This window comes from Vipera berus, assembly GCF_964194415.1.
Source record: "Vipera berus genome assembly, chromosome: 3".
Classification (NCBI taxonomy): domain Eukaryota; kingdom Metazoa; phylum Chordata; class Lepidosauria; order Squamata; family Viperidae; genus Vipera; species Vipera berus.
The window spans coordinates 1,179,469-1,192,496 of record NC_138204.1 but is presented as its reverse complement, the minus strand read 5'-3'; the positions used below and the strand labels follow the sequence as shown (position 1 = coordinate 1,192,496).

The 13,028-nt window shown below is 52.6% G+C and overlaps 1 protein-coding gene across 2 annotated transcripts in view; it reads right to left on the bottom strand.

The window, feature by feature from the left end:
• Positions 1-11,959, bottom strand: part of CTNNBL1 (catenin beta like 1) — a 98,505-nt gene extending 86,546 nt beyond the window's left edge. For both annotated transcript variants that reach the window (XM_081323760.1, XM_081323761.1), the window contains exon 1: positions 11,916-11,959. In XM_081323760.1, coding sequence (XP_081179886.1) covers positions 11,916-11,945 — 30 coding nt within the window. In that variant the 5' untranslated portion in view covers positions 11,946-11,959. The remainder of the gene's footprint in view (positions 1-11,915) is intronic.
• Between the last annotated feature and the right edge of the window lie 1,069 nt (positions 11,960-13,028).

The following is a 13,028-nucleotide window of genomic DNA, read 5'->3' as shown; positions in this document are numbered from 1 at the left end:
CCTGGGCATCGCTGGGCCCAGGCGAGCGGGGGGGGGGAGGGGGGAGCCCTGGCCACGCCTGGGATGCCCCTTAAGCCTCCAAGGACGCTGGACCACACGGATGCCCCCTTGGCGAGGCTCCTTCTAGGTCAGGGGTGGGGAACCGCGGCTCTTTTACGAGGGGTGCACTTCAACTCCCAGAATTCCTGGGCCGGCATGGGGGGGTGTCACGTCAGGGGAGGGGTGGGACAGGTGTGGATCGAAAATGTGGCTCTGAAGAGAACCAACTCTCTCGCCATTTCTCTTGGGCTTTGTGGGCAGCCCTTCGGTCGTGGCCCCCACCCAGCCATCCCCACGGAGGACACCCCGGCCCCTCCCTGCCGGACCCCATGCGGACCGCTAGCTTGGCTTGGCTTTCTGCGTCCCAGCCTGCCTCCTGGATATTATCTGAAGCGCCTGCTCCGGTGGTGATGCGCTTATCGGCCACGCTGTGCATCCACTCGGGGCAGAGAGGTGCCCTACAAACGGTGCCATAAACAGATAAAAACTGGGGGGGGCCCTCCTTCACCGGAGTGCCTCCCTTGCGTGGCTCCCCGCCTCCAAAACGGCCCTTTGGTGCAGCTCCTTGCAGCACAATCTTTTTTTTTTAAAAAAAAAAACCCCGATTTAAATGAGCTGCAAGCTCGGGTAAACTCCGGGCTCATCAGCACAACTCAGCGGGGCTGCAACTGGGAGGAGCGCAGCAAAAGTAGTAACTTGGGCAGGAATTAACGCGCCCGGCTTAATCTTATTTAAAAAGAGGCTGCAGAAGCGAATAAACCCAGCGACTAGGATAGGCCGGGAAGCCGTGCGCTGCAGGGGGGGGGGGAAGCGCAGAAAAAGCGGCCTTCTGCACGCCAGCAGGCGGATTTCGAGCCGTCAAAGGGAGCCACTTATTAGCTACCAATTTGGAAGACGTGGGGAAGCAGCACCGCTGAGTCGCAAGCGGGACCTGATCTCTCCGAGGGACCCTTTGAAGCTTCGGGGATCCCCTGGGTGAAGGCGGCCCCCTCCTGCTCCTCCTCTCAGCCCTGGACCTGCGGAGGATCTCCGGAAAGGAGAAATCCACACCGGCTCGTGCAATTTCGGAAATAGGAAATTAAGATGCTGGCTGGCCTGTTGGCTGGGAAGTTCATCAGCCCTCGCAAGGGGGGGGGGGAGGGCGTTTTTGCAGACACAGGAGGGGAGGGGGGAATCCTTGCTAAGAGGCAAGGAAGGAGATTCCTTTCCAGAAGGGACTGGGCAGCGCCGGCAACTCAAAGAATATTCGGGGTGAAAAGAGGAAGATGAGGGGGGGTCCATGAGGGGGTCTCCGAACTTGACTGTTTTCTTGCACAGGTTCCATTCCCTGAACTGGGTGGGTGCACTGAGGATGCGCCCTTGTTTGGGTACGTCTGCAAGAAAACATCAAAGCTGAGAGAGCAACAAGGGCCCCACAATCCTCTCCACACACCCCACTCCCTTCTAGCACTGGTGATGTTCCCTAGTTGGGTCATGAAACGTCTGCAAGAAAAGAACCCAGCTCAGGGAACACCAGGGACCCCACAGTGCTCCTCCTCATCTTCCTCCCCCTCATCTTCCTCTCAAACTCACCTCCCTTCTAGAACTGATGATGTTCCCTAGTTGGGTCATGAAACATTTGCAAGAAAGGAACCCAGCTCAGAGAGCACGAGGGACCCCACAGTCCGTCTCTTTTTATCTTCCTCCTCCCGCTCCTCCTCCTCCCCGCCCCACTTCTGCAAGCCCCCCTCCCTTCTAGCATTGATGACTTTACCTAGTTGGGCCATGAAACGTCTGCAAGAAAACCACCCAGCTCAGAGGGCATCAAGGACCCCACAGTTGTCCTCTTCTTCCTCCTCTTCCTCCCTCTACCCCTTTCTCTCCCTCCCCCCACCTCTGCAACCCCCCCCCCTTCTAGCAATGATGACTACTTGGGTCATGAAACGCCTGCAAGAAAACCATCAAGCTCAGAGAGGACCAGGGACCCCACAGTCCTCTTCCTCCCCACTTCTAGCACTGATGATGTTCCCTAGTTGGGTCATGAAACGTCTGCAATAAAACCACCCAGCTCAGAGCCCACCAAGGACCCCACAATCATCCTCCTCCTCCTCCCTTCTAGCACTGATGTTCCCTAGTTGGGTCATGAAAGGACTGCAAGAAAAGCGCCCAGCTCAGAGGCCCCCAAGGACCCCTCATTTCAGCCCTGAGCTACAAATCTTCTCCTTTATTCGAGAAGGAGATGTTTCCCCGGTTCAGGCCAAACAAAGGGGAAAAGGTTTGATTCACAGAGGGCTAGAGAGTCACCCATTGGATAGCCTTAAAAAAGAGAGGGGAGGGGTCCAGGGTCCAGCACCAGGGCCAGGAGAAGCTGACGTTTTAGAAGCCACAAAGCTGCGAGGCGAGGGGAAGAGATTGGACGGGAGGCTAAAACCTATCAAGAAAGAACGAACGGCTGCGGGAACTGGGTCCGTCTCGTTTAATGAAGAGAAGGACGAGGGGGGACAGGATAGAAGAGTTCCAGTATCTCAGGGGCTGCCCCAAAGAAGAGGGAGTCAAGCTATTCTCCAAAGCGCCCGAAGGCAGGACGAGAAGCGATGGATGGAAGCTCATCAACCTGGAACTAAGGAGGAATTTGCTGATCATAGGGGAACAATCAACCAGTGGAACAGAAGCTGCCTCCAGAAACTGTGGGCGCTCCATCACTGGAGGTTTTTAAGAAGAGGCTGGAGCAGGGGGTTGGACTGGTTGACCTCCGAGGTCCCTTCCATCTCTATTCTGACTGACCTCAGACTGGATCCCCCTCAGTCCCACCTGTCACAGAGAAGAGGCCTAGGAAGGCCAGGCCAGCATTTCCAGTCAAGGTAGCTACAGCCTTTGACCCTTGGCTCGGCCCACCTGCAGGGCCTTCCTTTGGTCCTGCAAAGTTTAGGGATTCTCACCCCCCTCCGGAGAGCCCCGGGGGGGGGGGGCAGGCATTGTTGGTCTGTTCGCTGCTGCTACTCCAGACAGCAGCTTCTCCCCCCCCCGCGCCCCCTTCCTCTTCCGATCAATGCTCAGGGCTGAATGCCCAGCCTGTCCAGAGCCAAGCCTGGCACAGAGGGAAGAGGGCTGTTGGGTGAAAGCAGAGCAGAGATGAGACGTTCTGAGAGAGGCGATCCAGGAGAACCGGGAAGGAAAAGCAATTACCGACAGAGGAGAATATTTGTAGCTCCAGGCTGAACTTTGGGGCCTTTGGTGCTCGGCTTGGCTGCTTTCGTGTAAAAGGGTTAGGGTTGCCCAACTAGGGAACATCATCAGGGCTAGAAGGGAGGGGGGTGTGGAGAGGAGGAGGAGGACTGCGGGGGTCCTTGGTGCTCTCTGAGCATGGCTGTTTTCATGCAAACATTTCAGGATCCAACTATCATCGATGCTAGAAGGACGTGGGGTTTGTGGAGAGGAGGAGGAGGAGGACAATGACTGTGGGGTCCTTGGTGCTCTCTGACCTTGGTTGTTTCCTTGCAGATGTTTCATGATCCAAGTAGGCAACATCATCAGTGCTAGGAGGGGGGGGGAGGAGGAGGAGGACGATGACTGTGGGGTCTTTGGTGCTCTCTGACCTTGGTTGTTTCCTTGCAGATGTTTCATGATCCAAGTAGGTAACATCATCAGTGCTAGAGGAAGGGAGGGCTTGCAGAGAGGACATGGAAAGAGAGGAGGAGGAGGACGAGGAGGAGGAGGAGGACGACGACGACTGTGGGGTCCTTGGTGCTCTCTGACCTTGGTTGTTTCCTTGCAGATGTTTCATTACCCAACTAGGGAACATCATCAGTGCTAGAAGGGGGGGGGGTTGCAGAGAGGACAAGAAAAGGAGAGGAGGAGAAGGACTGTGGGGTCCTGGGTGCTCTCTGAGCTTGGTGGTCTTCTTGTAGATGTTTCATGACCCAACTGGGTGACATCATCAGTGCTGAAAGATACTGGGGGTCTGCAGGGAGGAGGGGGAGGGGGTGGGTGCTGTCTGAGCTGGGCTGTTATCATGCAGACATTCCAGGACCCAACTAAGCAGCATCAGGAGGGCTAGAAGGGGCTGCCAATCTAGCAGGAGAGGCCTCCTTACAGCCACGTCCATCAACCACTCCAAGCCGGGTCCTGCGGAGACACCAAATCCCAGCGAGCATCCACAGAGCCGGATGCACAGCAACAGACCATCCATTCCCAAGCGAGAAGCTTTAAGAGGAACTCCAAGGCGAGGAAGCCCAGACGGAGGCAGCTCTTAAGAAAGGAAGCCGCCCCCCCCGCCCCCCTGCATCCTAGGTTAGGACCAAAATGGGGCCGGAGAGATTCGAAAGATGCCTGAACAAAGGCAAGCTCCCCCCCCCCCGCCCCAGGTTCTGCACAACTCCCCTCCCTGCAGCCGCGTTTCATTTGCAAAGCGGGCAGGAAAAAATTATGAGGAAAATCAATTTTCATTGTCCGTGCAAACGGCTGGGGGAAAAAAAATAATGAGTGGGATGAAATACGGTGCGGTATCACGTTTTATAATGTCTTCCGTGCCACATGCAAATTATATCAGAGATACTTAGAATTAAAGGAGACGGCAATCAATAACAGCCAAAGCACCCTGTCCAAAAGAAAAAAAACAATCCAAAAGAAAGAACGAAAGGAGAAAAATGGATGTTTTCCCTCGGGATTAGAAGTTTAAAAAGCACCAATAGAAGAGAGACTTTGTAGCTCGGGAATGAACCGTACGCTCTCCGTGCCGGGTGGTTTCCTTGCAGACGTTTCACGACCCAGCTGGGGAACATCATCAGTGCTAGGAGGGAGGAGGAGGAGGAGGAGGAGGAGGACTGTGGGGTCCTTGGTGCTCTCTGAACTTGGCGGTTTCCTTGCAGACGTTTCATGACCCAACTAGGGAACATCATCAGTGCTAGGAAGAGGAAGAAGAGGAGGAGGAGGAGGAGGAGGAGGAGGAGGAGGAGGAGGAGGAGGAGGAGGAGGACTGTGGGGTCCTTGGTGCTCTCTGAGCCGGGTTCTTTTCTTGCAGATGTTTCATGATCCAGACTAGGTAACATCATCAGTGTTAGAAGGGAGTTGGGTTTGCGAGGAGGAGGAAGATGAGGGGGAGGAAGATGAGGAGGAGGACTGTGGGGTCCTGGGTGCCCTCTGAGCTTGGTGGTTTTCTTGCAGATGTTTCATGACCCAACTGGGTGACATCAGGAGGGCTAGAAGGGTTTGCAAATCTAGCAGGAAGCCTCCTTACATCAACCATACAAGGAGGAGGAGGAGGAAGAGGAGGAGGAAGAGGAGGACTGTGGGATCCTTGGTGCTCTCTGAGCTGGGCTGTTTTCTTGCAGATGTTTCATGACCCAACTAGGGAACATCATCAGCGCTAGAAGGGAGCTGAGTTTGAGAGGAGGAGGAGGAGGAGGAGGAGGAGGACTGTGGAGTCTGGTGCTTTCTGAGCCTGGTGGTTTCCTTGCAGACATTTCATGACCCAACTAGGGAATGTCGTCAGTGCTAGAAGGGAGGAGGAGGACTGTGGGATCCTTGATTCTCTCACAGCTTGCTAGTTTTCTTGCAGACCTTTCATGGCCCAGCTAGGTAACATCATCAGTGCTAGAGGGAATGGGTTTGCAGACAGAGAGGGAGGGAGGGAGGGAGGTGGGTGGGTGGGAGGGAGGGAGATGGGATACTTGGTTCTCTCTCAGTTTGGTGGTTTCCTTGCAGACATTTCACGACCCAGCTAGGTAACATCATTAGCACGAAGAATGCTCCCTACTTGAATCAGGAAAGGCCTGCAAAGAAAGACGACCCCCCCAGGCCCACCCCTTGCAGCCCAGGGCCGGGGCAAAGGGCTGAACAGAAGGGAATCACAGTGTGTGTGTGGGGGGGGGGTGATGGGCAGAGAAATGGGGCGAGTGACCTCCGCTGTCTTCTGGAGTTTGACCCAAGGAGGGCAGAGAAAGAAGGGAAAAGGCAAAAGCTGCAGCCATTTGCATCGGAGAAGCACCATTAATGGCCAGAGGGCAGGAATCCCCCACCCCAGGCGTAGCCAGGCCACCTTGGCTCTTTTATGACTCGTGGACTTGACTCAGGAATTCTGGGAGTTGAAGTCCACGAGTCACAAAAGAGGCAAGGTGGCCTCCCCCTCCCCCATCCTCTTCCCCGAGGAGGGGCTGCCGGTCGGGCTGCCTTTATAGCAGGGGTCCCCGAGATTCGGACTGTGGCAGGCGGGCGCACGAAGCTTCATTTGCGCTTTGTGGGATCTAGCGTGCGCAGCGAAACCATGACTCCACCACAACCCCCATCAACCGTCAAAGCCACCACCGCCAGTCCACAGAACCAAAAGGTTACCCCCCCACACAGACACACAATGCCGGCTAAATCTTTAACCAGCTTGGTGTGATTTTTTTCTCCCCTTGAAATGCGAATGACATATAGGCTTCGCAAGCATTTAACTCCAGGCTGTGGGTGAAGAAATGGATCGGAACGCGGTTATAAGAACATTAGTTAGATTTAAGAAGTCTGCCTTCGGCTGCAAAGAGGGGAGGTTTGTAGAAAAGCTCTGTAGAAAAGGCTGCCAGGGTGGGGAGGGGGTAGCCCAAGACCCCACGGAGCAGCTACAAACACCGCAGTCTCACAAAAGGGCTCCTGGCTAGCACCGCAAACCTTGAGAGAGAGAGGGTTGTTTCAGAAACTGCCAAGACAACCCGTGGTGATTTGCCTGACCTGCTCAATAAACCGGAACCCAGGTTTGCTTAACACAGCAAGTCGTAAAACATGGTCTGTAAAGCACCCTGCCTGGTGTACACCGCGGGCTTAGCCCACGCCAACATGTGCGAACCCTCTTGATGTCCTCACGAGGGCCCGGCAGCCAGAGGCGCTGCTTAGGCTTGTCTCCTCTGAACCATTTCTGCACCCGAGTTGAAAAGTGGGAGAGGGAGGCGGGGGGGGGGGAGAATTCCCTCCTGGACTTTGCTGGGGGACGAGGAGGGCAACCGACAATCCTGATGGTCAGCATTCTAGTGGAGTCTTTGGCGCGCTCTGACTTGGCTTGTTTGCCTTGCAGACGTTTCACGGCCCAGCTAGGGAGGACGACCATCAAGGCTAGTTTGCAAAGCCCCCTCCCTTCCAGCACTGATGCTGTGCCCTAGTTGGGTCATGAATCGTCTGTAAGAAAATCACCCAGTTCAGTGGGCATCAAGGACCCCACAGTCATCTTCCTCCTCCTCCTCCTCCTCCTCTCTGCAATCCCCCTCCTTTCTAACACTGATGATGTTCCCTAGTTGGGTCAAGAAAGGTCTGCAAGAAAAGATCCAAGCTCAGAGAGCACCAAGGACCCCACAGTCCTCCTCCTCCTCCTCCTCCTCCTCCTCCTCCTCCTCCTCCACCCCCCTTCTAGCCCTGATGAGGTTCCCTAGTTGGGTCATGAAACGTCTGCAACGAAACCACCGAGCTCAGAGGGCACCAAGGACGCTTCCACAATTCAATCCTTAGCTACAAATATTTGGTTACACTAAAGACTTCGATTAGGTACAGCAGTTGCTTTTGAAACTCTTAAAAAAACAATATTCCGGTAGGATCCTTCAGATTCTGAAACTGATGAATTTTGTGGCAGAGATGTTTTTTCCCTCTCTCTCTTCAATTCATCTCAGCAAATTGCAAAGAAGCAATTATTAAAAATCCCTCATCTTCGCGGCTGCATTATTTATTTTATTTATTCATTTATTTTATTTTATTTTAATCCCATTTATATCCCGCCCTTCTCCGAAGACTCAGGGCGGCTTACAAGCTTAGCAGTAGCCTTCATTCTATGTATATGCCTGCTTATTAGGGCTTTCACACACACACACCCCAAGCGGCATTATTACAAAGTCAGCTTATTGCCCCCAACAATCTGTTGGGGGCAATTGTATAATTTTGGCAATTGTATAATTTTATTATACAATAAAACTGTGACTTTTCCAAAGTTGTGCTGTTAAAGAAACTCTACAGATTGACAGGGGAGGTCCGTTTTGGTGAAAATGCGCCCCTGAGTCCATGCTGCCGGTCCAAAGCTGCAACAACGGCAGCCCGTTTGGATGATCTGAAAAGGAGACCGGTCAGTTTCACGAGGAATCCGCCTGGTAAGGAAACCAGGGAAACTGCCGAACGATTTTTCACAATTGCATTCCCTGTCTATATTCCCTTCAGGCATATAAATTGTTGCAATATAATCAATTCAGTTCTCATTTGTTTTCAGAAGGCCCAACTGCAGCTTCCATTAGAGCCAGGATGGCATTTCAAACTGAAAAACTGGCAAAAAATAAAGACAAAAGACTTTGGAAAACTCTACAAATCGGCCATCACATATTATTTATATTAATACTGTACAATACTTTCTCCAATGGATTACCCTGACCTGTACAAATACCATATCGGACAGAAATACAGAATATGGATATTTATGATGCCTGAATTTCAAGAAGCGATTCTATAAATATTCACACATAATTAGCATTGGGGGGGGGAGAAGAAGGGCACTTATATTCTCTTTTATCTGGGAGGGACCCAGCCACAATGCTTAAAGAAGAACAAGAAGCGACCGCGTGTCAGAAGAAGACAAGGAGAGTTCAAAGACTCATGTTCCAGATGAGTAATTGATTTTTATGTGTCAAGCAGGGGGGGAAAATGCCGTGTCACTATAGTTTAGCTTAACTTGCTTCCTTCAGAAGGAGAACTGTAATCATTCCAGATCATTAGAAGAAGCAGAGAAATACACTGGTTCAGCCATTAAGGCGATCCTCAGGGCTCTTATTGCTGGGATTAACTTAGAGGGGGGGGGCCTTCACGGACCCTCCCTCCAGCCCCAGAGAACAGGGGGGGACTGAAAAGCAAACAGGGGGTCAGTTCCAAACAGAGATAAACGTGTTTGGGGGGCGGAAAAAAAATCGTCAGGTCCAGTCCAAGCCGGGAATAAATAAAATGGAGGCTGTTTGGAAAGAAGGCTCCCTTTACTGAAGAACAGAACCAACAGCATCGGGGTTCTGGGACAGCTGACAAAATGGAGTTGGGATAGGTGGGTTTCTTTGGGCTTTCCAGTTGAAGTTCTTCCTCTTCCTATGCCACGTACTTTGACCTGAGCTTCTAATGGTGGCGGGTTAATCCTATCATCCCATGTTCCTGTCCTTGGGGGGGGGGTCTTTGTTTTTCTAATCCCATCAGCTCAAACCTTCTCTGGGGCTGTGGCTGAAGGCATTTTGCTTACGAATAGGTGGCCCAGTCCTGAATAGGATTATCAAACCTGCATTTCAACAGAGCCGGCCTGCTCACTTTCTGCCTAAATATGGGACTAAAAAGTTTCACCTAGCATTTGAATAAGTATTGATGTGATATTTATATTGCTTGTAGTTAGTTTATAAGAGTTATAAAGTGCGATAGATTTAATAGTTTATTGTTGTTTGCATAAGGTAGATTATGATTGTTTGTATTTTTATACCCTGTATTGAGCTCTGGGAAGTCGGGGAGGGGGGAGGGGGAAGGGAGGGAGGGGTTGGGGAGGGTTGGGGAGAGGGGAGGGGGTGGGGAGGGGTTTTGCTTTGTTAAAAAATGTATAGTAAAACTTTTCAATAAAAAAAAAGATTTTTTTCCTCCATTATTCCTTTGGGGAAATATAATACTCTTGTCTTTTTTTAATATCTCCCCAAATATTCCCTTCTCTAGGAAGGTGGGTGGGCGGGTGCCGACTTGCAACACAGGGGAGTTGAACAAGAACAAATATGTATATTGTCAGGACCCACCTCAATCCACATCTTAGGAAATAAGAACTCTTGGATGCAAGTTTAGTCCAAAAGGAAAATGTTTACTAGGATGGAATCGATTGTGGCAATACAAGACGGAATCTAACAAAGTTACATTTCAATCCTATATAAAGCATTCCCATTTCAGCCCCTCCCCTCATCCATTTGGTCAGATGTCAGGCCCTTCCATGGGAAAGGGAACTCTCCTTGGTTTTATGGTTATTGCTTCCTTTTTTGTTCAAATGTTCCCTGTTGTTTGAAGATGCCTAAAGTCTATCCTCTCCCCCCCCCTTCGGAGAGATGGCAGAATCCCCAGAATAAGCACATTGTTCTACCTATACATTTATGAAATGTGATATAAATGGATTCTGACATATATAATCCAATATATACCCCATACCTCCTACCCCTTCCGCTTGCAACACCTTGGAATACAGGCAGTCCTCAATGATCACAAGGGAGCCCAAAATTCCCGTTGTTCAGCGAGACACTTGTTAAGCGGGTTTTGCCCCATTTCACCACCCTTCGTTGCAGTGGATAAGCTGGAAACACGGCTGTTAAGTGAATCCAGCTCCCCCAAATGGCTTTTGCTTCTCAAAAGGTCGCCGAAGGGGATCACAGGATCTTGGGAGACGTCAACGGTCATAAGTAGGAACCGGTTGCGAAGCGTGATCACGTGGGGATGCTACAAAGGTCGTAAGTGTGAAACGCGTTGGTAAGTCACTTTTTCCAGTGCCGCTGTCATTTTAGACGGTCGCTAAATGAACGGTTGTAAGTCGGGGAGCCCCTGGACACAGTAGACAGCAGACTGCTGGTGGGGTGCTTCATTAAGGCATTTCCTAAATTACTTCCCCCGAGTTTGATTGCAGGTGGTCCTTGACTTATGACAATTGGGACCGGAACTGCTGTCGCTCAGCGAGGCAGTTGTTAAGTGAATCAGCACCTGACCTTTTCTGCAATGGTGGTTAAGTGAATCATCCCTGCTTCTTAAGTGGCTTACACAGTCATTAAGCGAGTCCAGCTCCCCCCCACTGACTTTGCTTATCGGAAGCCAGCTAGGAAGTCAGAAATGGCCATAAATAGAAGCCAAGTGCCCAGATTTTGATCCCGATGCCATGAGGATGCTGCAGCGGTTGTGTGAGGAGTGGAAGGGACCTTGGAGTCTTCCTCCTCCTCCTCCTCCTCTCCGCACACCCCACTCTCTTCTAGCCCTGATGATGTTCCCTAGTTTGGGTCATGAAAGGTCGGCAAGGAAACCACCAAGCTCAGAGAGCACCAAGGACACCACAGTCGTTGTCCTCCTCCTCCTCCTCCTCCTCCTCCTCCTCCTCCTCCTCCTCCTTCTCTCCCAAATCCTCCTCCCTTCCAGCACTGATGATGTTGCCTAGTTGGGTCATGAAACGTCTTTAAGGAAACCACCCAGCTCAGAGAGCACCCGGGACCCCACAGTCTTCCTCCTCCTCTCCACACACCCCCTCCCTTCTAGCCCTGATGACGTTACTCGGTTTGTAATGAAATGTTTGCAAGAATGCAATCCTTCCTCCTCCTCCTCCTCCTCCCTTCTAGCACTGATGAAGACGCCCATTCGGGTCGTGGAAGGTCTGCAAGAAGCTTGGGGGGCGGGGAGCACCCAGGACCCCATGCAGCCCCCTTGCCCATTTCTGGACTAACCGCTCAGCGTCTTTTGGGGGACCCTCCACGACCCCCCCCATTCCTGTGCCCACCAAGTCAAGGAATAAACCTAAGAGGAACCTCATAGAGAAATAAAAGGGGGTTTGTAAACAGCTGCATTTCAGCGAAGCCCAGCCCACCCTCGGACCCCCTCCCGGCCCCCCCCAAACTCACCTGGGGGTGGGGGCGACGGGGGTGGGGGTCTCACAAGTCTCTGCCCGAGTCCTGCGCCCCCCACCCACCCTTTAGGTGCCTAAGGCGGCGGGGAGGGGGCGGCCCCCGGCCCACCTTCCGAGGCTGCCCGTGGACGGGAGACCACCAGGCGATCCCCGGCTCCCCCTCCTCCCCCGCGTCTCGTGGCGGGCAGTCCCCCCTCGGGCTCCGCTGGACTACAACTCCCATCAGCCCCGCCGGCCGAGGGCTCACAACAACCACAACCAGCATCCCCCCACAAACAAGCCCGGGCCTCACCTGGTAGCTGAGCAGCTCCCCCACGTCCATGGCCGCCGCTCCCGCCGGCTGTCGCGAAAGGTCGCGCCGCTGCCGTAAAGCGCCCCCCCCCCAGAGGCGGCCCCGGCCGGCTGGACCTTCCGCCGTAAAGCGCGCTCGGCCGACCGTAAATGCGGCAATAGAGGCGCAGAGCGGCTTCACTCGAGTAGCTGCCCGGCCCGGATTTGGGGGAGGGGCGGTTCTGGAGCAGGGGGAGGGGAGGAGGCCGGAGGAACAGCCGGAAATCCCTCCAGCCGCCCCCCCCGTCGCTCAAGAAACCGTGCATAAATGCAGGAATTTTATATCTTGCGAAACTGCAGCTTATTAAGAAGAGACATGATGGCGGTCTTCCAGTATCTCAGGGGCGGCCCCAAAGAAGAGGGAGTCAAGCTCTTCTCCAAAGCGCCCGAAGGCAGGACAAGAAGCGACGGATGGAAACTAACCAAGGAGAGAAGCAACTTAGAACTAAGGAGAAACTTCCTGACAGCTAGAATAATTAACCAGTGGAACAACCTGCCTCCAGAAGCTGTGAATGCTCCAACACTGGAAGTTTTTAAGAAGAGACTGGACAGCCATTTGCCTGAAATGGGATAGGTTTCCTGCCTGAGCAGGGGGTTGGACTAGATGTCCTCCAAGGTCCCTTCCAACTCTATTATTAGTATTAGTATTATTAGTATTACCTACCTATGGGTATGTCTAGTTTAATGAAGAGAAGGACGAGGGGGGACATGATAGCAGTCTTCCAATCTCTCAGGGGCTGCCACAAAGAAGAGGGAGTCAAGCTATTCTCCAAAGCACCTGAAGGCAGGAGAAGAAGCAATGGATGGAAACTAGTCAAGGAGAGAAGCAACCTAGAACTAAGGAGAAACTTCCTGACAGTTAGAACAATTAAGCAGTGGAACTGCTTGCCACCAGAAGTGGTGGATGCTCCAACACTGGAGGTTTTTAAGAAGAGACAGGGCAGCCATTTGCCTGGAATGGTATAGGGTTTGCTGCCTGAGCAGGGAGTTGGACTAGATGACCTCCAAGGTCTCTTCCAACTTTATTATTTTTATTGAGAGCCCCACCCCCACCATCCAACCCACCTACCCTGGG